General features: G+C 55.6%; 1 protein-coding gene across 1 annotated transcript; it reads right to left on the reverse strand.

Annotated features, from left to right (window-relative positions):
- Positions 1–4,858: 4,858 nt before the first annotated feature.
- Positions 4,859–23,802, reverse strand: UCK2 (uridine-cytidine kinase 2). Its single transcript, XM_086617546.1, has 7 exons — positions 23,704–23,802; positions 13,267–13,426; positions 12,250–12,346; positions 11,251–11,393; positions 7,367–7,464; positions 5,563–5,611; positions 4,859–4,998 (listed from the first exon to the last, which is right to left on the reverse strand). The coding sequence occupies exons 1-7, from the start codon at positions 23,800–23,802 to the stop codon at positions 4,859–4,861; spliced, it is 786 nt and encodes a 261-aa protein (XP_086473672.1).
- Positions 23,803–25,183: the final 1,381 nt, after the last annotated feature.

Here is a 25,183-nt window from a genome sequence, read left to right on the forward strand (position 1 = left end):
TCAGCGGCAGGAAGCGCTCCAGCCCCGCGCGGTTCCGTCGCCAACCGCCGCCGCTGCGTGCCGGGACGCGCCCGCCCCTTCCGTCCCCGCCCCGGGCCGCCGCGAGTGGCAGCGGGAGCGGTCGCCAACCCGCCCGGTCCGCGCTGCGGGGAGGGCCCGGCGCGGCCTGCTCCGGCCTGCGGCCTGCCCGGCGAGATGGCCCTGTCTCGGCGACAGGGAATGCGGGGCCACCGTGCCACGCCGACGGACTCGATAGCCCCATGCCTCAGCCTGCTGAAGGCTCCTGGCCTGAGGGCACTTCCATGGCTACAGCCTCTTCTGCCGGATGGACACCACTGTCGCCCCAGTGCTGATGTTCCTGCGGGGTGGCCACGTCCTGGTGGGGCGCTCATGCCCAGCGGCGCAACAGCCAATGGGCATTTGGCACCTCAATCTTCCAGCAACTGTCAGATCAATAAAGCGTGTTTTTCCTGCAGCAGCACGTGTCATTTTGGTACTGAGGGGATCCAGGCAGCACGAGAGGCAGTGGTGCGAGCCAGGCTGCTGTATGTGCACCTTATGCAGCAATGCTGACTTCGAAACATGATCAAAGTCCCACTGAAAGCCCCCTGCCATCCTCATTTTCAAGCACAATCCAGATTAATATTTTATCCATGCATCACATGAAAAGTGACATGTTTTTCTGTAGACTCATTTACTGCCCATCTCTGAGTAAGGAAGGCGCTGGGCTTTCTTTTAAGATTCCTGGCTCCTCACGCACACAACCATTTCTGTCTTGATAGCCAGCAGTAATGTGAGGGACAAAACAGCAGGCTTCAACTGGGTTAACGTTAAGTTGGGTCAATACTGGCCTCATTGCAAACCAGAGCGGTTTGGCCCATGCAATTCTCTCTTATGAGCAGGAGTGACTGTGGCTGCAGACCTACATGATTCTCAGGATGGCAGCCAGGTGACCAGGGAAGAAGGCCAGCCTTGTAAGGACTATCGGGGAGCCCTGTATCTTCTCGTCTCAGCCTTAATTCCCTACAAGGATCTGAGTAGCCTGTCAATATTCCCCTCCAAAGATGAACAGTAGATAACATTTGTCCCAGGTGCAACAGCATCCGTCTCTTTTCTCCAAGACACAGGCAGCAGTAGCTCACAAGGGTGCTTCAAGATAGTGAAGCGGGGCGGTGGGTCGGTGCTGATCTAAGCTATAGTCACAGCCAGAGGCAAGTTCTTCCCCAGAGCCATCCTGCCCTCACCTTGGCAGCAGCACAATCAGGAGAGGAGAGACCCACCAAGGCCTGATGCACCTCTCTTCCACAGCCGCAAAAGAGAACGCAGATTTTGAGGAAAGGAACTGCACCCAGCCTGGGCAGCCATTACTCTGGTCAGCGTGAGGAAGGCTGCACTAGTCTCTCATGAGAGCATGCCTGACTGCTGCAGTCTATTATGCTGTAAAAGCTTCCTAGATGTAGGACCCATTGTGCACCCGCTCAGCATCACCATCTCTTTTCCCTGCCATGCTCAGCGCTCTTTGGCCACCACGTTAAAAAGTTCAAGCCTTGCATAAGATGAAATTTCTCGGGCAGCTGTGCTGGCAGCCCCCATGAAGGTGGACAGGGACACAGGCCATCACCAAGCTCAGGGACACAGGAGAAGGGATAAAGCTGGCACCAACTCATCTCCCAACCTGGAGCACAGTGGCCCACCAGCAGCATCTCTCTGTACCAGTGAGCCCAGAATTGGACACAGTACTCAGGTGTGGCATCATCTGAGCAGAAGGGAAAGATCACCTCCCTCAACATGCTGGCAACACTCTCCCTAACACAGCCCAGCATACCATTGCTGCAAGGGCACATTGCTGGCTCATGGTTAAACAGGACCCTCAAGGCCTTTTCTGCAAAGCTGCTTTCCAGATGGGTGGCCCCCCCAGCACATACAGACTGATGCACGGAATTGTTCTTCCCCAAGTGCAGGACTTTGCATTTCCCTTTGTTGGACGTCAAAAGGTTTCCATCAGCCCATTTCTCCAGCCTGTCAAGGTCCCTCTGGATGGCAGCACAACCCCCTGGTGCACCACCTACTCCTCCCAGTTTTGTGTCGTCAGCAGACATCCTGAAGGTACACTCTGCCCCATCATCCAGATCTTTAATGAAGATTTCAAACAGGATTAGACCTAGTATTGATCCCTAGGCTATACCACTTGTTACTAGTCTTCAACCAGAGTTCTACCACTGACCACGGCACTCTTGGGCCCGGCCATTCAGCCAGTTTCAATCTATCTCACTGTGTTCATCCAGCCCCATACATCAACAGCTTTGCTATGAGGATCTTATGGGAGACCGTATTCAAAAGCCTAACAAAAGACAAGGTAGACAATATGCACTGCTCTTCCCTCATCTACCAAGCCAGTCTGTACATCGTAGATGGCTACCAGATTGTTTAAGCACGACTTCCCCTTCATGAATCCATGCTGACGTGATCTGCCACAAACTGATTTACCGCTTTGACAAAAGCAGTCTCACCCTCGCCTGATACCCGATGAGTGCTGATGTCACCCTGCCTGTATGGTCTTGTGAGGAAATTCACTTGACTGTCATCTGTTCAAGAGACTAACTGGAAACGGCTGAACTTGTCCATCTTTCTGCTGTCCTGAGAGCACAGAGGGGTTTCACAAAAGCGCCCCAAGCCACGTGTGCACCAGGACTTGCTGTGAGCTGGGTGGCTAGCCAAAAGTCAGAGTCCACTGCCTTCAGCACCTCCTTCTTCACCAAAGCAGTCCACACCAGGAGCTTTGCTCCAGGTCTGTCTTTGACTTGCAGAACTAAGACAATGTTGGCCAAGTGTGCTTCTACACCGGGACTGCAGCCAGCAACATGCGGCACCAAACAGGAGACAAGAAACACCAGCATCCATTTGTTCTGTCTTTATTTACAGGAGGGAGGAGGCCAGTATTTCATCTTGAGAGCTGTCTTGGCTGCTTAAGCCCCAAGAAGCCTCACCAGTTCTGCAGGGCTTCGGTCCCTCTTACCTACAGTTGTACCTAAAATTAGCCAGTGCCAGCCCTTGGTTATGGCAACACTGATGTGCCTCGAGGAGTGTCTGCAGACAGGGAGGGGGAGATGAAGGGCTGCCATGTGCCCCCATCACAGATCAAGAGGGAATAAGTTTGCCCCAGCAGCAGTTACTGGAGAAAGTGTTTCCTTTCTTGTTCTCTTTGTTAAAAATCAAAGCTTGTCTCAGCTCACATGGGGCTGGAGACCGATGGAGCATTGAGTATCTAAGGTCTTAAGCTTTTAACCGCGCAGAGCAAAACCAATGCTTTGGAAAGACAGAAGATCACCAGAGGGAGCAAGGCTAAGGGTCTCTGCTCCAGGCTGTGGGATGCCTGTGAAAGTTTGATTTCAGTGGGGCAAGTCAGTTGCAGCAGCATGGGCCAAACAATCTTCCCTGGCTCCCACCGAGCCTGAGCCCCTGCCCCAGCCCCAGCCCAGCTGCCCCATCTTGCTCTCCAGGCATCCCAACCTGCAGTACAGCCCCACCAGGTTCTTCTGGGACACAGCTGTTGCAGCGCTACCAGGTTAGGAGAGACTAATTCTCACCCTGGGCAAGGGACAGCAGTCCCTAGGCATGGCATACTGCAGAGAGACAGTGTCCTCCACCAGGACACAATGAAATGGACACAGGCCAGGCAAGAGCACGCTCTGAAAAAAAGGGAGTGGACAGAGGGCTCCGGGCATCCAGTTTCACACTACCTAGCTGAGACCTGTGGAAGTCCCACAGAGGGATGATAGACAGCCCAGGGACCACTAAGCACTACTGCCCCTCCTCAGATAGGCTGCTCAGCAGCTGCCTTTCATCATCCGTTGCCCCCTTCTTTGAGAAGAGGCTGGTTATCTCTTAACCATACTTACAGACCCAAATCCTCCAAGAGCAAAAAGGTTCCAAGTGAGGAATGCCAGGCACACCTCTGATGTTCTGTAAGGCAACCTCCAAGCTTAGGGTTGAGCCCAGTGCTTGGCTAGGAGTCCCACCACACACAAGCCCACCAAGCTCCAGCAGGGCTGAAGGTATCCATGCGCCATCCCACCCAAACCAGGCAGTGAGACTGCTGAAGACACAAGATGCCATGTTAATATGATCACCTACCAGGTCCTTGCTGGAGCATGTAACAACAGACCCACACCTGTGGTAGGAAGGGGTGTCAGACACAGAAAAGGATGCTGTTGAGGGACTGAGACCTGGAGGTGCAGACAGTCAGGAGAGGTATTACAAATCATTCTCCCAACTTCCCAGTGGCATTGTGCAGTGCCTGCCAGCCAAAACTAGGCTGCTCTGAAGAACAGCAGGAGGAGACAACCCCAGCCCAGACGCAAAATCTATGCCACACTCAAGCTGTCACCTCCACCACAGCCCGTCCCTTCCCCAGAATGGAGACCACTGCGATACTAAAGCAGTTGTCAAACGCTCTCCCTTCCTTACCGCCTTTGAGGTGAGGATCCTGACACCCACATCCCCTAGGACCCTTTTCCCAGCCCCCTCCCAGCAACACTGAGCCTGGCAAATACCTTACGGCAAGTAACTTTACGTTATTCTGCATTTACACAAAAATAGAGCAATTCTATATTTATAGAGATTTATAGCCGGTTCCGTGCTGGAGGAGTTATTGAGCAAGGCCGGGAGCTGTGGGCGGTCCAGGCTCCCGAGCAGCCGGCTGCTTCTCATTCGGCATTTCCAACATACAAAATTAAAGGCATTCGTCTCCGTCTGGTTTCTTAAATAGATAAGGGGGGAACGAACGGACAGTATGTACAGAGGGGCAGTGGCAGGGCCCGAGCGCCCTCCGCCCCAGCCTCCCGCCTGCCGCCCAGGGTCAGTGGGGCCGGCTGCTGGACTCTGAGGGCTGCCGCTGGCGGGGAGGAGTGTAGCCATTCAGGTAGCCGTTGCTCTGGCGTTTGCTGAGTCCTCCGTTAAGAATGTCCTGGATGTGCTGCACTATCAGGTTTATGGCCACTGTTGAGCAAAAGGGAGGAAAAGACACAGGGAGAGAGATCGCGTTAGGATCACTGCAGATAAACCAGAGCCAAGGCAGAGACCACGACCCAGCTGGTTGCCCTGCTCCTATCCCCTCCTAACAGATGGTGGGGGGCTACAACCCTGCGGGGAGGAGCTGCCCTTCTGGAACTTCTTCCCTCTGCCCCAGCTGAGCCCAGCACTCAAGCCAGTACGGTCAGGCTGATTCCAGCCAGGTGGAGACCTGGGCTGTCCCAGCTGCACGTCTGGTCTTGGAGAAGCACATTTCCTTTCATGTGAGATGAAGCAGTTTTGCCTGCAGGCACTATGCATAGATGGGGTCTGAGGCTTGATGAGAGGAGCATGAACTCCCAGTCACTAATGCTTCAGGCAGGAGCAAAGGGGAAAGGCTCATCTCAGAGCACGTGTGGTAACAGCACTCTCCTGGGTGGCCATGGCCTGAGTCATCTCCGTGGCAGGTCCTGCTACCTCCTACCTAACTCCACCACAACAACAGCCCAAAGCCGCCGCCAGGACTTAACAGCAGGGTCTGTGTCCGCTCACCTTCATTATCTGCTCCTCTGGGAATGATCACGTCAGCATACTTCTTGGTCTGGGAGGAGAGAAAGCACTGCGTTACAGAGAAAGCGGAGAGCCACCAGGCTGGGGCATTGTCCCTGCTTCCTGAGGCAGGTCCTTCCCCTCCCCTTGCCAAACCCAAACCCTCTGGGAGGTATGTCATGAGAATTTTCTCCCAGCATCGCTTGCAAAAGAGATCTGCTCTGGGACACTGGTCCTGATTTATTTTCTCTTGCAGGTCCCAGTCTCAGTTTTCCCCCCTATTTGTGTCAGCTTTAACAGCTGATCGGCTTCTTGACAGCCAAGTTCTACCACCAGTGAACAAGCCAGCCCGTTGAGCGAAGGGTGTTATCTGACACCTCTAGGTGCTTCCAGCCATATCAAAAATCACCAGGACACGCTGGACCATTTCAGTGCTGGATCACCTGGCCCAGAGCTGGTTTAGGAGCTGAGTAACAGCAACAGTGGGTGCTGAGCCTGCTTGACACCCTGGGATGGGATTGCTCTGCAGTTGAGCCCACCACCAGGTTGGAAGCGAGAGCAGACAGGTAAGGACAAAGCAGTTGTCTTCTACCCTCCTTGTTTCACATTTCATCCTCCTACACACTCTTCAACAGAAGAGAGTGATGCAGCATCCGCTGCTTTGCAAAGCTGCGGATTTACCTTGCTGGGGTCTTGCAAGGAGGGGAGGCACCAAGCTGGACCTGTCTCTCAGGAAAAGCCTTTCTGGGATCACACTGGAATTGGACCTTGGTTCCCAGAGCCACATCCAAGTAAGAGAGGGAAAAGGGTGCTGCCCAGGAGCCAGGAAAAGACCTTGTAGCACAGAAAGAATCAGCCCCTCTTACGGGAAGGGGGAGAGCTGGCCACAGAGATGTTTCTGTGGCCAAAGCCTGAGGCGAGAGACATAGGTTCAAGTCCTGCCTGTGCTGCTGGCCAGCAGTTCCCAGGTTGCAGGACTCTTCTGGCTCAGTTCCTTCAGAATAAGAAGAAATTCCTCATGTAACTACCTCATCCACTTGGAAAGCCTCGAGAACCAAGGCGCAGGCTCCTCTCCGTGAGAGCAGCGGCCAGGACAGGTGTGCAATGGCCAGTCCTGCAAACATGCTATTTCACCTGCAAGTTCTGTGGGACTGCAGTGGTCTCCCGCATGCAAAGTCCCTGTCTGCTAAGAGGCCTTGCCTCATTTATCAACTCCCAAAGTCATTTCCTTTCCCCAGGTGGACCTTGCAATCCCGGCCCCCAGCAAGGTCTGTCTGCTCTACACCTTGGTCTCCCGCCAGCCAAGACACACGACCTGCAAGGCCACATCCTGCAGCACAGAGCAAAGGAAGAAGCTCCCCTGCTCTCCCAAGCACCCAGCAGCACTGCACGGTGAAAACGACAGACAGGACAGCCCGAAACAGGAGGCAGACACAGCGGACACTGCCTGGGGACAGGGATCTCCCCTTCCCCAGCTAGATGCAGCCAAGGACCTTCCTCCTGGGCTGGCATCTGCTGAGCTGCCTGGTGTTGGTGAGACCCTGTGTGGGGAGAGGTTTCTCGTGCCGTGTTGGCCTTGCTGTAGGGGAGGGTGATGTCACCAGGAAGGCGGCAATGGCTGTAAAAATAGTCCCCATCTCACCCTGTCCCAGCCACTGCTGGCATCCTCATTTTTGCCAGCGCCTGCAGGGAGGGAGCAAGGTGAGGCAGGCTAACCTGAGCTCTGGGGCACAAAACTGTCTGAGGAGCTGGGCAGGGTATGAGGCATTTTTGGCATGTTCCCGTGGGTGTCACTCCCCTTACTTACTGGCAAACAGAACTCCTCGAAGGCAGGCTTGACGAAGGTGATGTACTGAGATAAGATCTGCTCGAGGTCCCTACCTCGCTCACTGATGTCTCGTAGCACTGTGGGGAAGATGTAAGGCACAGTCAGGAGCTGAGACATGAATCGTTCCATCCACCTTCCCTTCAGTACAGCCTTTGGCCAGCCACCCGGGTATTTTGCCCGAGATCTCTATTCCTGGAAGCTGCTGCCCATGTGCCCAAGCACACTCCAGCCCAGCTACACTTTTCTAACCCACTTCCAACCCTTCCCAGGAGCCAAGGGCTTTTCTTGGTCTCTCTCTCTTCTCAGCTCTGCAAGCACGTTCCAGCTATAACCAGCAGCACCCCAGTCCTGACTCTTCCCAGCCTCAGCCCTTGCATCCCTCCTGCCACTCTGCCTTACCCTTGCCCTAATGATGGGGCATTCTCCCAGTCGTCCCAGTGCAGATGTGCCCAAAGAACAGAAAAGCAGTGGGGTTCATCCACACGCACATTAAGGTGCAGTTTAAACTCAGGTTTGCAGAGGTGAGGAGAGTAAAACTCACCCACCTTGCCAGCTCTGCCAAACTCCTTGTGCTGTCCCCAGCAGAGCGGGATGGGGAGGCGAAGCAGGTCGAGGGGATGCTGGGAGGAGACCATCTCAGGAGGAAGCCAGGAGAGCAAGCTGGCCTCCTGCCTGTTGTGCTGTTCGGGCCTTACGCCCTGTTTGCACGAGGCATTTGGGCCATCGCCACCTCCGGTCTGACGCCACTTCGGCGTGGGCAAGTGCCTCCATTCAGCAGGAATTCAATCCTCAACAGGTCAGAGCCAAAACAGCCCTGTGGCCAGCAGACGGCTCTTGGCTCTCCCCAAGGGGCTGGCTGGCTTCTCCCCAGCGCACTGATGCCTGGTGCTGGGTTCAGAGCGAGCCAAGCCACGTGCCAAGCAGAGCCAAGCCACGGCACCGCCAGCCTGCAGGACCTGCTCGGCAGCAGTTGCCCGTGTGCTTGGCAGGGCCAGGACAGTGCTGTTCTCCCAGCGCTGGTCTGGCACCATCCCCGCGGCTCCTTGCCCTTGGCCAGCAGCTTTGCAGCGTGCGCTTTTGCAGCCCTGCGCAGGGGAGGGGACAGCGGGGAAGAAAGGGCTGGCAGCAGGATGTGTGCCAGCTCCCTGCCTGCTCCAGGAACGGCTCATGCCCAGCCCAGGCTGCTCTAGCCAGCTCCTTGCCTTCTCCAGAAAGCGGGAGCAAGCCCCAGCTTAAACAATACAGAAAAACAGGCAAGGAAAATAGAAAAAAAAAAAAAAGGCGAGACGGAGAGACTTCTGTTTCCCAAGTCCCACACCCTGTTTGTTGGCTGCTCTGGGGCAGGGATGGAGCACAGGGAGGGTGCATTTGCAGCACACCTGGCCTGGGACAGTGTGCAGGAGACCTGCAAAGTGCACAGGGCGAGTGCCCATGCTGCAGGGACTGATCCTGACAGAGCAAAACTCTCCTGCCCACTCCCAGGGCGGACCACAGCCGGACAATCACCCCCATCCCCAAAAACGAGTCAAGCACTCGCTGTCTTGTATCTGGCCCCAAAGCAACGGATCCCAGCAACCCAGGCTGAGACCATGCGTCCTATCTGGAGGTATCACTCTCTACTTGCAGGGCAGGCAAACGTCCCAAGGATGGATCGGCACCCGTTCAGAGCCAGCAGGCAGACATCACTCAAATCGGGCCCAAAACACACACGTGACACCTGACTTGGTCTTTCTTTTACAGAAGCTGGCCAAGGACGGGGCAGCGAGGGACCTCAGCCAGAATCAGCTTTGCACGGATCAGGCTGTTTGGGGCACCTGACAGACCTTGCCCCTTGCGCTCTGGTAGCAGCGTTTTTCTTGGGAGAGGTGCTTGGATGAGGACAGTAACGAGTTGCATGTACTGAACACCAGCACTGTTGATTAACTGAGCTGCCAGCTACAGTTCCAGGTAGCAGCAGCTACCTCATCTCCTGCAGCTGCCCAGCTGAAAAGTCCATTGCTGCAACTCTTCAGGACTTCTGCGAGAGCAGCATGACTCAGGGCTATGTCGCAATGCAAGACACTGATTTTTGCTACAAGCTGCTTCCAGCTACATTCTAGGGACATGACTATACCCTCAGCACCTCACGTACAGGCTCTCCTTTCCCAGAAATGCCAGGGAGACATACAGTAAAAGGATTTGCTGCTGCAATGGTCCTACGGCACGCCAGGAGACTGCCAAGTAGTCAGTTGCCTATCAGGAGGCCGATGAGTTGCCCTAACTAGGAGACACCAGCACCTCAACCAGCCTAGCTGCCCCTTCACAAGGCTTTAGCGATTGATGGTGGGTGGGAGAAACACCCCAAGAATGGCCTGGGCCCATGTAGCCCAGAACCCTGTCCAACAGCTGCAGCACAACAGGGTTCAGCTCTGTATTGTGGTCAGCAGCTGGACGGTCTTGGCTCTTAGTCAACGGGATCTCAACCAGTTCTCAAGCCCTGAGCTCACAGTCCTCCATCAAGTTCAAAGTGACTGAACCACACACTCCAGAGTACGACTGGGATGCACACACGATCGTGTGGCTCTGCAAATGCACAAGGCAACGCCTTGCCTTCAGGCAGCTGATACAGGGCACTGCCAAAAATGTGTGCTACTCCATGGCTGGGTGTGAACCCAAGTTCCTGCACAGTCGGTCTGCTGAAGGGATAAGGCTCACATAGCGGGATCTTGCAAGCACGTGTCTGTGACCTGCTAATACGTCTGCCTGCAATGACTGCACTGTCACCTCCCTGGATGAGTCATGCAAGAACAGTGGGCAGGGTCAAGAAGGATGCGTAACAAGGAGCTTTTAATCAGCAACTGATGACATCCCAACAGCAAAGGCGACTGTGTATCTGTCTGACGGCAGGAGGGCAGGCAAGACCAGTTCGATCGCAGAGCAGAACAGGCTGACGCACTGGGACATAATCATCTCATCACAGCACAGAGGTCTGGATGGTACCTCTCCTCTAAGCCATCTCCTGCATCCCCAGACACCCTGTGGAGACTGTCAGAGCCAGGCAGGGATAGAGACAGCTCAGACAGAACCGAATTCTGCCCCAAGAGTCCCCAAATGCTTTTCTAGTCATCCAGGAGACTCCAGTGCTACATTAGTGACCCTTTTCCTTAAGACCGCTTTGTAATGAACAGCATCTCAAGCCATGCAGACCCTGGAGTCCCTCCTACGTCAGCTGGCCATGCCACCAGGACACAGGGAGTCCTAGAGAGGGATATTCTGGTTTCTAGGGCTCTTTGCCACCAAAGCCATCACCCCAGTGCCAAGTACCACAAAGAGGCTTCATGCTGCGCTGGCTGTGCTTGCACAGACTGAGATGTACAACAAGACTCTCCATCAGCATCATTCACGATGGACACCCTCATGCTCAGATGCCATCCTCAGAGCACACCTGTGCCCCAGGTCCTGAGCAGATCCACCAGGCTCTGCCATCTGACTGAGATGTCGAGATGCTCTGCCTTGCCCATTGCACCCTTCCCTGTTGGTGCCTGCTGACTGGCAGTAGCTGCTATTCAGCTGATGGCACAGAGCCACAGGGTCACATGAGGACACAGCACGCTCAGTAGTCACACCACTGTGTGCATCACAGGAGGAATCTCAGACAAGGCAGCAAAAACCCCACTGAATCCTAAGAAATCAGGAGCAAGGTGCTCTCCGCTGCTATAAGCTGCCCTGTGAGACATTCTGCACCTGGTTCTTCGCTAGCAGCAGCACAGCTTTGTGCCAATTCCAGTTCTGCTCCGGTCACTGTCACCTGCCTCTATGACAGCTGCCCAGATCAGTTACGCGATGTTTCTGTCCCTGCAGCACAAGGCACGTTCGAGCCTCACCTCTGCGGGACAGCCGGGTGTCTGCGTCCGTGTCCACAAAGAGCTTCATGCGGAAGAGATCCCGCACCTCCTGGCTGTAGAAGGCCAGGATGCCTTCGAAGAGCACCACGTCGGCAGGGTAGACGGTCACCGTCTCCTCTTTTCTAGAAGAGGGAAGGAGAGTCAAATATGCTGGGAGGGGTGGGGGAAAACAAGCCAACAGAGGTGGGGGGGAATCAGCGGTGCTCCTAGACACTGCTCCAACCCTGGGACATCACTGCTGCACCAGGGCAGCAACCAAGGAGAGGGCAGATCTACCCCACCGCGGTGACGGGAACCCAAGGCATACGTACGCTTCCTAGAAGGACAAACGGCAGAGCAGGAAGCAGACTAGCCCTGATCCTCCCACCTAGGCCATCTGCTGCTTGCAAGCGTTATGTGTCAAACCATAGCCCAGAAAGCCTATGCATGGGGCTTGACCCACGGGAACCTGCAAGTGCCAGCTCCGCTCCCCTGGGAACTAGGCAGCACTCCCCCGACACCAGAGCGCTTTTGTGGGAAATGGAGCAGGGTCACACCATCCACGGTCACCACAGGCATGCAAAAACAAGCTGAACGCGTGCAAGGGAAGAGTTACAGGAGCAAGAACTGTGGTCCTCCTCCTTTCCTAGCAGTGCCAGGCTGTTTTAGCCTGGAATACTTGTTAAAGCTGCAAACACAGACTTATGGAGAGAGGAAGCGTGGATGGGGGAAGAAAAGGGGAGGCCATAACCCCCCTCCATTGCTGCCTGTACGTTGCTGGATGCCACAGCATGGCTGTGCAGCGTGCCAGACCCTCAGATCACACCTGGATCCTCTAACCAAGGGGCCTGGAGTAGTTAGGATTGAAATTTTCGGTTGGCACGTTAGGTGCCCAAGACCGGGCGCAAGTGGAAGGGCGGATGGTTGGGGCTGGCAGGGCTGCGTGCTGCGCTGCAGGGCGTTAGCAGAGGCTCAGCGAGGCGGGAGCAGCTGTTAGACCTGGAGTGGGAGACAAAGTCATAGACAGGAATCTGGACCGTCTTCCCTTCCGTGATCTCTTTGAGCGTTTTCACGATCAGCTCGTTGTCAAAGGCATCTGAGGAGAGAGGAAACGTTACCCGAGGCAGCTTTGTGACTTCTCCCACCCACTAGATGCCGAGCTTAGCCTAGCCACAGCCACTGGCACCCTGCACTGGGGACAGACAGATGCATAGGCTCGGGAGGAAAGCCCTGCACATCCCGGAGCCCCCGAGGCTTCAGTGCTTCACACCAGCCTGGGATCCAGCCCGCAGAGATCAATACTGTCCTTGTACAGCTGCACTGACGGCCCGGGCTCAGGAAGGCATCTCCTCCGGGACTCCAGCCCTCGGAGAGACTGGAGCAGTGTTTCAGCCTCGAGTCACCGGACAGACAGGGCTCTGTTTGCTCAGTGCTTGCTGCCTCTGGCCATTGTCCTCATGGGGACGAAGGGATAGCAGCTCTGGAATTTCCCCACCAAGCCGGGAAATGGTTCAAAGAGCCCCTGTTGTAGCAACACGGCACGGCCCCTTTGGCGGAGGGGTTTGCAGAGCAGCTGCACAAGACGGTTCCCTCCTTGAAGGAGAGACATGGAGCTGCCAGCTCTGGGGGACTGTGCCAGGTCAGATCTCCCTAGTCCTGAACCAGCTGCACCAGAAAGGTTTTCAAACTGGGGGAAATTTTTGCAGGGACAAGCAGAACATCTTAAGGAATCTGAGAGTTCACAACCTGCCCTTTCTCATCCCAAACACTCCACCCCAGAGGCCATTTCTTTCCCAAGAGAGACAGAGGTTGTACTGCAGGGGACACGGGTGGCCCCAGCCACCCTGCCAGGGATGCACCCAGCTCCACAAGAGCTTAACTAAGCCACCCACTCCTGCCTCATGCAGAGACCGAGTCGAGCATCCATGCAAGGCTCTTTGCTGGTGGAGCAGGGGGTCCCGCTCCAGCCTTTGCCCGCCGTCGCGCGGCAGAGCCCCAGTGCTGTTCTCCATTCACCTGGGTGGTCAAAATTGAACTGGCCTTTGAGCGCTTTGGATTTCTGCTCTGAGGTGAGGACTCGGTAGAAGCTGTCTTGGCTCACGATCACCACCTGTTTCTGGCGGTAGTCCACCTCGTTCTGGCCCAGCAGCTGGACGATCTTGGAGCACACTGAGGACTGAGAAAAGAAGAGCAAAGGAGGCAAGTCAGCAGCAAGTGGTGTCTCAGCCGCCCAGGGAGGATGTCCCCAGGTAGGAGTCATTCCTGGGTACATGGGACACTGCTTGCTGGATCTCCAGCTCAGAGTTCGTGGTCTCCTCAACGGCACAGCCCAAAGCCACTGAGGGAAAAGCGCTCTAGCAGCATCACTGTGGGGCCCTTCAGTGTGAAAGCAGCACCGAGCTCGTTCTCTGCCTCCCTCTCCTCCATCCCCATGGCCTGCCCACAGCTCCTATTCTGGGCACAAATGGCAGCAGGAAACCAGCCGGCTGCTGCCTGGGTTCAGCCGCACTCCCGGAGCCCCTGCGGCCAGCTCCAGCCTGCCCAGCAGCTCCCTGGGGAGCAGAGCTGCGTGTGGCACCAAGGCTGAGTCTCCTCTCTGGGAGGCAGCCTCAGTTCCCCCAGCTCTGCTTCAGCCCAGAAACTCCACCGTGGCATGGGCAGGGAGGGAGAGAGTACTCAGAGAGGGAGAGCCAGGTGGCTTTCATAGGCTAAAACAAAGCCCAGGATGAAAAGTCAACTGGGAAGAGCGCGCTGGGACTTTATCAGGGATCTCTGCCACAGCTGCCAGGGCTGGGAGGAGCAGCCGCAAGCATATCCTGGTGCCTCTTGGCACATCCAGGCTAAGGGCACTGTGGAGCCGGCGGCTGAAGAGCCACGTGGCTCTGACTGCTGGAGCGAGATCCCCCACGAGCGCTGCCGGCACAGGGACCGGCACCTCACACACCATGCAGAGCGGGCTGCGTGCCAGCCACCAGTGCCAAACTCTCTGCTGGCACCGCAGCAGGCACTAGCTGCGTGGCGGAGGGTGACGCCAGACCCCGTCACCACGACACGAATCAGAGCACAGCTTGGGGGTCAAATCCCAAAGCCTGCTTCGGTCCCTTCTCCTTAGTCGCATGAGTCCCTGGCTGCTGCGCAACACAGCGGTGTTAAGTGCATCACTAACCGGCAGCCGGCACGCCTGCCCCGGCCAGCGAGAGCCAAGGTCAGGGCGGCGGGGGAGCATCCACTGTTCGGGGAGGAGCGGGTGCTCCTGGTGCCAAACCGAGCTGCTTCACCTCCTGCGAATCATGCTTGCCGCAGACGCCCCGCTGAGCCGCTCCTGGCCTCGGTTACCACAAAAACTCTCTGCTGAGCGCTCTGCTTTGCAAAAGAGAGGTTTGCTTGCCCCAGCCTGCCTCCCCCAGCCTGCCCGTGGCTCTTTCCAAGCTCCCACCCCTCCACTGGCTCAACCATCTGCTCCGTACCTGGCTGGCAACATCCCGACGCTGAGCTGAAGACAGCAGTGGGGAGAGGGAACAGGGAGGGGAACACATGCCTGGCAGAGGAGGTCACCCCAGCAGGCAGAGGGCAAGGCTGTTTGCCTGGAGAAGCTGGAAGATTTGACGGCATTCCTGTCCCCAGAGACCGTCTCTTCCCCTCCAGGCCAGGCTGACCTGACTTGGCTGTGACCGCTGCGCTGTGAGTCAGCCCCAGCCCTGCTACAGAGCCGATCGGCTCGGGCTGCCCGACCGCAGTCCTTGTGACAAGTTTGGGGTTTGGGTCAGGGACGGGGGCTCCCTGAACATCCCACCTTCTTCTCCTGCCTCTCACGGCTGGCAAGTTGCGCTTCCTGAGCCACATCAGCAGCCCTGCCCTGCAGCAAGCTGCTACCACCCAGAACAAAGCACCACAAGTCAGTGCCAGCCGCTCGCCCTTCAGCACGCGCGGACACAAAGCCGGAGCCCATTCTCCATTTCCTCTGTTTTCCCACTCCTCGTATCCTTCTGCAGCCTGTGTCAGCCCGATTGCTTATCCAGCTGTATCCCACAGGTTTCGCAAAAACAGGGCGTGCACAGTGCCTCTCCTCCACTTTTCCTCCCTGCTCTCTCCCCTGGACGCTGCCGCCTTCCCGTGCCGCCCGTGCAGTGAGCAGACGCAGCGCAGCAGGGACCAGCCTTGGCCACAGCTGCCAAAGACACCAACCTTCCCGGGCCCTTTAGGAATAAACCACCTCCCAGCACAGCTACCCAGACAGATCCCCAGCCTCTAGATCTGCAGACTCCATACGGATCTGCACCAGAAAGTGCCTTCCCCAGCCCAGAGGAGGGAGCAGGGCTCCTTTACTTTGGATCAGGGAAAGTAGCACACTAGTTGCACCCACACTCTTCCCTTGGATCTCAGCATATGGACAGACAATAAAATCATTTGAGGGCATCAGACATTTCCCGCTAGTCTTTCTTCTGCCTTATGCACACTAATCTCTGGTCTACTGATCCTGGAAAGTGGAGAAGAGTCTTTCTCAGCTCTGAAAAATCACCCTCCTGTTCCATAGCCCACAACTCGAGACACTTGATGGTGAGAAAAATCCAAGGAGAAAGTAGCCCACAGCTGGAGACAGGAACACGTCCTCCCACCAGAGCCCAGGACAAGGATCGGAGCATATCCTGGCAGCATTTACCATCCAGCACTCTGGGGTGGCAAGAGCCTCTTGCAAAAGCATCCAGGCAGATGCTAGGGACCCTTCCCTTTTCTCTGGTGGGCTTTGGAGAGCTATCAGGAGCGGTGGAGAAAGATGATCACAAGGACATCCTGCTCTCAAGACCAAGCTCAGGTACAGTATACCGCGTCACCTGGGTGGGCAAGGATGTCACCTCTGAGCTCTGGGAAGAGGCACACGTCACCTTGGTACTGCAGAAGGTGTGGGCCAGGGCACTGCTCACACGTTATACCCGAGTAAGTGCAGTGGGACATATGGACAGCAAGGGGACATGGCACATTCCTCCAAGCCAAGGGTTGCATTCGGCTTGCCTCAGTGGGGCTGCAAACCTCGTCGAAGTCTAGGTGAAGAAAGTTTTTCCTTTCCTCATGATCATTTGTGATGGAAACAAGAACAGTTCGTGAGGGGCATTTCCTGATGCCAGTCTGAATACCTCCTACAGCTGGACAGGCGTTTTTTCCCCTTGGTTAATCAACACCCTATGTTAAGGAGGAAGAAAAACCAGAAACACAGAGGTTACGAATTCCCCTACATGGTGGGAACAGAAACTCCCAGCCTCAGAAAGCGTCCCTCCAAATAAATGACGCATGTCCCCTGCTTAAAGCACTTTCTTCCAAACCAGCACTGCATACGTACCTGTGACTGATGTTAATCAGAAGTGTGAAAAATCCACTAATAACTGGAAGTGATAGCAGTTGGGCTCTGGGGAAGATGCAGATGCCCAGAAAGACTAAGACCAAAGCATGACTGTGAAGTACTGTGCTGGGTTGCTACCAGCCTGGGTGCATGGTAACCCAGGGGACACCCGGTGCTGACACACGCACTCAGCACCCACTTGAAGGGACAACCTGGGATTCCTTCCTTTGACAATTCCTAACTGCTTCTCCCAGGAGAGACGATGACAATTGTTTCTTCTCCGAGAAGCCCAGGACTGCAGAAGCAAACAGAGGATGACTAGAGGAAGGTGAAGAGGATGACTTGAGGAAGATGACATGATGCCATAGTTGAATCCTGATAGAGAAACTCCGGGATTTGAGCCCCATTCCTAGCTCTGCCCTGCGTGACACATCTCATCTGCAGGAAGATGAGAGGCATGACAGGGCTCCTGGCCTCTCTGCTCAACCCCTTCCCCAGATCTAGATTGTCCGTGCACACCTTGCCACGACCCAAAGCGAACACCGATGGTGATTCAGCCACAGTGTACTCAAGCAAAACCCTCCTCCAGAACTTGTTTAAAACTAAATATAGCCAGGACACAGCAACCTCCAAGCCTCCATAGTTGCCAAGCAGACCTTTCTCATGTTAGCCACGTGAAACCAACGGAGGACTTCCCAAGCATGCAGGCAGGGAGCCCCAGCCTCTCTGCCATCGCTCATGATTTTCCAGATGCTGCAGTGAGGGGAACTCGGCTCCAGCTTTGAGCAAACTGGCTGCGCCCTGCTGAACTGCACTCCCCCAGCCTTTGTGTGCTTGAGCCCTGGGAAAGCTGTGCAAACCATCCCACCCCACACACAGACGGCCGAGAGGGAGGTATCTGCACATCACAGCGCAAGAAGCGAGCGCTGAGATGTTATTCCCGAACAGAAGCAGCTGCAGCTCCCCTTGCAAGGTTCCTCCTCTGAGCCAAGCACACAAATACCCACTGTTTAAGGAAGAAGTACAGCTTTATTTTGCCAGGAGGGGAAGACTCAGAGGGCACCTGGGGAAGAACTCCAGCATATTTTCCCAAAAGGAGAGAGGTGGTGCGCAAGGGAAGAAACTCAGATGGGCGTTCAGAGCCCTACTCTTGACGTTTATTCGAAATATATTAATTACATTACATATTTAATTCATATTCACTCATGGCCTACAGCCAGCTGCTCAGATATTCTTGAGGAGTTGACTAATTCCCCAATATTATTATGCAGATTATCCCACAATCCCTCTTGGGTAGCTCTGATCAGCCACTGAATTACGACTTCAGATGGGTATTAGAGAGAAAGCTGATGGACGGTGCTACAGCCAACCACCACGTGAAGGTACCAGGCAGGACACGGCCGATGCTTTCAGCCCCAGGTTTGCTGTGGCAGTCAGGGCAGTACGGGTACTTCTGCCCCTGGCTGGTAAGACCTGTCCTGGGCTAGGAGGAATCCTTAAGCCTTGTGCATGTGGATATGCTAAAATCCACTCGCTCAGAGCAGTCCATCCATCCCCAGGAAGCATAGAAGAGAGGTGTCTACACCCAGCTGCTCACTAGGCTCCCAATACAGCAGCAGGGAAGACCTCCCATCCTCCCAACAACTCTAGACAAGACACCAAGCAAAAGTGACTTATGCCAGATAAAGCGATTCCAGCCCTAAAGAAATACTGAAGCTGCCAGTCCCCAAGGGAGCAGCTAATGGGAGAAGGGCTGTGCCCACCAGGAGAGGCACGTGCTGGGCTCCAGTGTGGAAGGAAGAGAGGCACAGACTTCTGCCATCGCTGCAGGCTGCTCACCCTGAGCCAAGACGCTGCTCACCATGAGGACAGTCCTCCCCAGCAGCACAATGCCCTTGGCCCACAACAAATGCTACAGCCAGGAGCAAGGACAGACTGTGGCAGTCACATCCCACCAGGCAGAGAAGTCCAGAGGTGCCTAGGGACACCACTGCCATAACCCCTTTCCTGTAGGATCTGGATGCGAGCAGGCTTGGCAGGGGCTGTTGATGGCTTTGCATCTGCAGGAGCCTGGCTGGGGTGTCCTCATCACGTGCCTGTGGATAAAACAGTCGCCAGTTTTGGGATCTGGCAGGATTTTCCCTAAGATCACATCAGGGATCACTGAGAATACTTGTTGCATTTCTCTGATGTCCCCCGTAGCATGGTTCCCTTTCCAGGCATCGCAGGGGACTTTTACTCAGTTGGGTCCCTGAAATCAGGAGCCATGGTGATGCTGCCCTCCTCTCCAGCTTATCTCCTGCAGCCCACTAGTTATGGATTTTGGTCTCTTCTTGTAAGAGTATGTTAATTATAGAGGATTAGGAAGTGCTTGGTGGATTGGGGTGACACACAGAACAGATACCAAACTGGGAAGGGTCCCAGAGCATCTATTTAAATGTCTGCCTGAGACTGCAGAGAGCTAGTTCATGACCCATGCAATCCTTTCCAGTCTTAATGGAGCACATCCGTATGGCACAGATGGGACTGGAAACTTGCTATTCTCGTACCGAAAGCCTGGGCCTCCACCCAGAGCCTTCCCAGGCAGGTTCACCATTTCTGCCTTTCCCTTTGCGAGCCGCAGGCCAACCAGTCCCGGGCTGGGATAGCCAGGTCTCTGTTCACTTGCCCTGGGACGCTGCGCATGTGATGAGCAGTCCTGGGCTGGAGCATAAACAGGCACACACAAACACAGAGGATCTGAACACAGATTATGCGTGGGGAGGAAAACAACCCCCCTAACACAATCCCTCCCAAACCACTGGTTTTGGACGCAGGATATTTTTCTCGAGCCTCTGCTGCAAACTCCATAGCCTGGAGCTGGCTGAGCCCACGGGACTACGGCAAGCAGGCTCCATAACAAACTCACACATATTCCACCAGTAACAGGAAAGGGCTGACCCATCAAAACGTCCTGTGTATCAGTCTGATCGGGGCTGGCGCAGAACAACGTTCTACTAGAAAGTTTGATGAGTCTCTAGCATGCGTTGACACCAGCGTTTAACAAGTCGAACCTTGTGATTCAGGGCTCCTGCCAGCCACAAAACGTCACCAGGAAACGGTGCTGAACCCACCCAGGATCGCTGCTGGGTCATCCCAGGCTTCTTTGCCTGGCATCCAGGTGCTGACACAGTGGCAATGACGCCCAGCTTGCTGTGGTAGCCCTCAGCCCTTGCTGGTGGAGGGGTCTGAGGTCTGTCAATGCAAGAAGCACTATGTGGAGAAGGAACTACCTCGTGGGGAGATGCGCTGCAGCTGGGGCTACTGCTTCCCTGGGGACCAACATGCTGGCTGTCCCACCCTGGCTGGGTGACACCAGCCTTCTGGCTAGCTCACTCTTCCAGGCAGCCAGCCCAGCTTCAGACAGTGGTTTTGGTGTTTAAAGCAGAAATGCCTAATGGATTCACAGTGAAGAATACACCTGGCTGAACACACGCTGCAATTTTGGTGCTCTGCAGTGTGGAAACTCTCAGATTGCACGTTCAAACAGACATTCCCAACTTCAGATACTAACTAAAGAGCCAAACTGTGCAGCCACCAGACCATGGTGACATCCATATTCAACCCTCACGAGTTTGAGGGCCGGGCAGCCAAGAAGCACATTCAGCCCTTTGTAAATCTGTCTTTTCTTACAACCTCCTGTTGGAAGGTAGCAGTCAGCACCTCACTTTGCAGCACATGGGGACAAGCAATTAATGCTTCAGCCTGAGTTTGAAGAGCTCTCCCCACCCCTGCAACCACCCCAGCAGCAGATGCTTCTACTGCTGCTGGGAACAAGCTACTCCAGCACTGCCGACAGACCCGCAGGGTTCCAGGAGCTAAGCCAAAACAAGGACACGTGAAGAGTTTAAGGAGGTATCCCAACACTTTCCAGCTCATCCCAGTACTCAGTTTGCTCAACTTTCCTCCAGCCTGCAGCCTGGCTGCCTGCCTTGTATGCTGCAGTCCTTGACAGTCAGGAATCTCTTGTGGGAGGGAGGGAAGAAGCTGTTAGCACAAAGACGATGGGTATAAGAAGGAAATAAGAGCTTTAAGCAGAGTGCTTGAAAGCATATAGGATGAAAGAAAATGCTACAGCCAGCCTTGGAAATCCCTCTGAGGAAACAAGGCGGTTGCAGTACTCGCCAGCTTTGGCACAGGAGGGGGTCTTAATGCCATGTCATCTCCTCCACATCAGGAGACAGCAGCAAGCTTTGCCTGGGCTGCACAGGGCTTGGATCTTGGGTGACGGTGGGAAAAACACTGCCTCCTAGAAAGATTTTGGGAAGACGCTGTCCCAGCTGAGCTGACAAAACAGCCACCATGCGACTGGCACTGCCCTTGTGGAGGCTGCAGCACCACAGCCTGCCCAGGACCTCTGCGGCTGCCTAGTTTTGTTCCCAACGCAGTCCAGATTTCTTTTAAAGGACAAAAACAGGAGAGCGCTCAGGTTTCTACCTCCTATTTGAGTACTGAAAGTTGCACAAGCCTCTTGTGCTCGCTAGGGAACAGCGGCCTGCCTTTGAATTTGAGTTCTCGCCAATTTGCCTTTAAGAAATACCAGCCAAACGGTCCCCCCAGCTCTTTGGGGAAGGCTGGCCGGTTTGGATGCCAGCCTCCCCAGGGCACCACGTGACATCAAGTCACAGCAAACTACAAAGAGGATGCTTTCCTTCCATAGCCTGAGTATGCTGGTACACCGAGAGGGATGGTGGGGACAATCACAGAGCGTTTTCCCCCATCTTAGACTCAACAAAAGCAACAGTGGCAGGAGCTGGGGGGGCCCTTGGAAGGCAAATGCCCTCCGTTATCTTTGGGCTGGTGTGCTGCCAAAGGGGCGTGTTATGACAACAACCCTCAATTGGTGTGAAGGTGAGTCAGATGGGTTTGCTGCTTTCCCAGTGGGAAAGGTGCCTGCTTCACTTTCCTCCTAGGAGCACTCCGTTTTCACCCAGAGCCAGCACACCAGCACGGCAGCCCCTGGACTGGATTTTAGCTGCGGTCAAGCCCTTAGCTGAGCAAACTGCACCAGCCCCACCACTGCTTTCCTGGAGCATCCTGCGGCACCAAGCATCACCCAGCACAGGGCATTGTCACTAGCCAGATGGGGGACAGCCCCACTGCGCTCCTCCCTTGCAGCTGCGTCTCAGTAACATAAGAATTTGAGGATCCGTGTCCACAAGCCCCAGATTCTTTTATTCCTGTTGCTTCTGCTTGAGTAAGCTTTTTTTCTTGCTGGCATATTTCTTGCAGCCTTTTCCCACAAACTTTATACTGATCTGCTGGAGTCCCTTCAACGGGCAGCACTGCACAGAGATTTTTAGCAGCCAGCAGTCACTGGAGGAGGGGGCAGAAATCAAAGCTGAGAGACAGGAAAAGCCAGTTAGTACATCTCCCTTGCTAGAAAGAACCATTTCCCTATTTTTTTTTTTTCCTAAGGTAGCCTGCTGCTATTAAGCATTTTCACTTTGAAGTTGAGAACAACTGTGGCGTACTGTACTGTAATCACTGCTTTTGCCTTGTGGGCCAGAGACACAGTGTTCAGAGACACAACAGTTCAGCAGTGCCAGACACAATGTTATTGGGACAGCTACAGCGAGGCAGACCCACGCATCAGAGAGCAGACAAACCCAGCGGGTTTGAGTCACCAGGAGCTGTACTGCAGGAACAATCCGGCTTTGGTTCCCAGTGGAGGAGATTGCATCCTTTCTCACCATCCCTCCCCTGCTATAGCTGGATTCCCCCCCCCCCTTGCAGTAGCAGCAGCGGCTCAAGAATCAATAGGGTACTTAAAGACATATTCTTAAAACATTGTTATTATGGGCTAGAGGTACAGAAGTTGGGTTATGCCATCCTTCAAGAGAGAAAGGCCCCCTCCCTTCCAACATGAAAATCAACCCAGAGAAACAAGGCTCTGTCTTCCTTCTGTGTCGGCCCACATTCAGTTTCCTTAGCAAGAAATATTTTGAAGGTATTGCTACTTCCACATCCATTCATGCCTTCTGAAACGCCTCTTAAAAACACAGGTAGAATTTCTGTGCTAGCCTGCATAGGAGAGCCGATTAGCTGTGGATCTGGTTTTACTGCTGTTAAATAAGGAGAAAAAAAAAAGCAATTTTCATATCAGGATAGAAAGAGCCTACTTCGGGTTAAACCAATAAAGAAGAAACGACTATATGAAATAACTAAAAAATAAAAAGAAGCCGTAAGGTTGCCCGAGTTGCCCTGCGCTGCAGTTTGGGTGTAGCAGCCCTCCAGAGAAAGCCGCATTGACCCCGGCCGGAGCGGCTCTGCCCGGCGCGGCGGCCCCGCAGCCCCCCGCCCCGCTCCTACCTGCCGCTGCCAAGGACCATCCCCTCCCGGGCGCAGCCAGGAGGTCGTTCTGCCGCTGTGAGTCAGCATCTACTGCAGAATTCCCACTCCTGCTACCCCAAAGTTGGACAGAAAAGGGCAATCCCATGCGGGACCGATACCATTAAAAAAAAAAAATATATATATATAATAATAATTTAATTACATCGCACCCAACGCACCCTGAGGGTCTGTCGCGGGGCGAGCAGCCCTTGGGGACGCTGCGAGTGAAGGGGTGACCGAGGGGAAGCGCTCCTTAAAGCCATGGGAAGAGAGGATTTTGCAGGAAGCGTTGCCGCCTCCATCCCGGCCGGGCCGGGGCCGCGCACGCCCCGCGCAGCCCCCAGCCCTGCCCGCTGCGCTCCGGCAGCCCTCCCGGCGCGGCGGAGAGGAGCCGGGTCCCGGCCAGGGCGGGTGAAGCCGGCGCCCACCCCACAGCCCCCCCCTCCACGTGCCGCCGGGCTCCCGCAGCCGCCTCCCGGGGAGAGGCCTCGGCAGCCCCCGCTCCCCCGTCCTTCCCCGGGCCGCAGCGTGCGCCGCCGGGGCAGCGACCGAGCCCACCCGGCCCCGCTGCCGCCGCCGCCTCCCGCGGCCCGGCGGGGCCCCGGGGCAGCGCACGTGGCGCGGCGGCCGCTCGGACCCGCCGCGCTGCCATGTGGCCGCCGCGCCCGGCGAGCGGCGCGGGGCTCCCCCTCGCCACCGCCACCCCGCCGGGGCTCCCGCGGCCCCCCGCCGCCAAGCCCGCGCACCTTGCCGCTGGCCGTGCCGCCGCTGACCCCGATGAGGAAGGGCTCGCCGCCGCTGGGCTGCCCGTGCTCCTCCAGCCGCTGCTCGCTGTCCCCCGCCATCCTCCCCTGCTAACAGCAGCAGCGCCGCCACCGCGCCTCCTCCGCCTTCGCGCTCCGTGCGGGGCTGGATTTATCTGATGAGTCAAGGGCCTTCCTCCCCGCCTGCTCGCATCCCCGGCGCTGCGGCTCTCTGCCAGGTGCCTGCCGCAGCTGCACATGCTCCGGCCCAGCCTGCCGGCGGGCTGCGCGGCGCGGAACGGCGCGGAACGGAACGGCGGCCACATGGTCCCGCACCGCCGCCCTCCCCCGCCGCCCGCCTGGGGACAAAGGGGATCCGCCGCCCGATGCAGCGGCCCTCTCGCTCTCGCTCCCTCTCCCACCCGCTCCCTCTCCCCGGCGGGTTGATTTGCCCCTCTGCCCGATGAGTCCCACTGCCCACTCGCCATCGGGCTCCAGCGAGCGCTGGGAACACACCAAAGGGGTCCCCAGCAGGACCGGACCAGGGCTGCCTCCATTGCATGCCCTCCACTCCGGCTTCTCCCACCCCACCCGAGCCTTGGTCCTGAAAGCACTTAGGAATGCTTTATTAACGACCCAAGACCAAGAATAAAATTATGCTTATGTCTTGGCAAACAGGACCTGTCTGGGAGGAGAAGCGAGCGCTCTAGAGGCAAGGATTCAAAGTCAAAATGGTCTTGAGAAAATGGGAAAGGCTTGGCAAAATGTAGGGAGCAAGTCCATGCGGGCAGGTGCCGAGTACCGTGCGTAGGTAGGAGTAATCACCCGTGAAAACGCAAGATGGGAACCTGCTGCCTCGCCAGCCCTTTTACAGATAAAGATCCATGAGTACAGTGGATCAAAGAGTCAATGCTGCTGTGAAAAAGGCAAACATCCCACTGGGATATCATAAACATAGGCAGGACGCGGGAGCTAACGCTCTGCTGGGTACCAACGCCACTGGGTGCCACCTTTCGAGAAAGGGGAGGCCTGATGGAGAGACTCCAGCGAGGGTCTCAGGAACAGGCTGGGGTCTGGCTTTGCAGAAGGACCCCAAGAACCGTGTGTGTTTAGTCTGGGGAAGAGATGGCAGTGGGGACACATGATAACCGTTTCCAAATACATAAAAGGCTGGACAGGAAGAGAATACGTTTCTCTTACCCCTGGGGATTTTGACAAATGTTGCCAGTTCAAATTGCAACAAGGGCAATTCAGGATAGATATTGAGGGACATTTTCTAAGTGTTAGAATGATTAAGCCCTGGAATAGTTTGTTCAGGGAGAGTAAGGACTCTCTGCTGCTGAGGATTAAAACCAAAAACCCACTGGGCAAGCTCCTGTACAGAAAGTTTTTAGTAGAGTTGATTCTGCGTTGGGACAGGGGGTGGCCTAAGCGATGCCCTAAGGTTCCTCCTGTCCCTGTTGATAGGACCGTAAGTTTCGGC

This window comes from Tauraco erythrolophus, chromosome 10, assembly GCF_009769465.1.
Source record: "Tauraco erythrolophus isolate bTauEry1 chromosome 10, bTauEry1.pri, whole genome shotgun sequence".
In the NCBI taxonomy this organism is placed as follows: Eukaryota; Metazoa; Chordata; class Aves; order Musophagiformes; family Musophagidae; genus Tauraco; species Tauraco erythrolophus.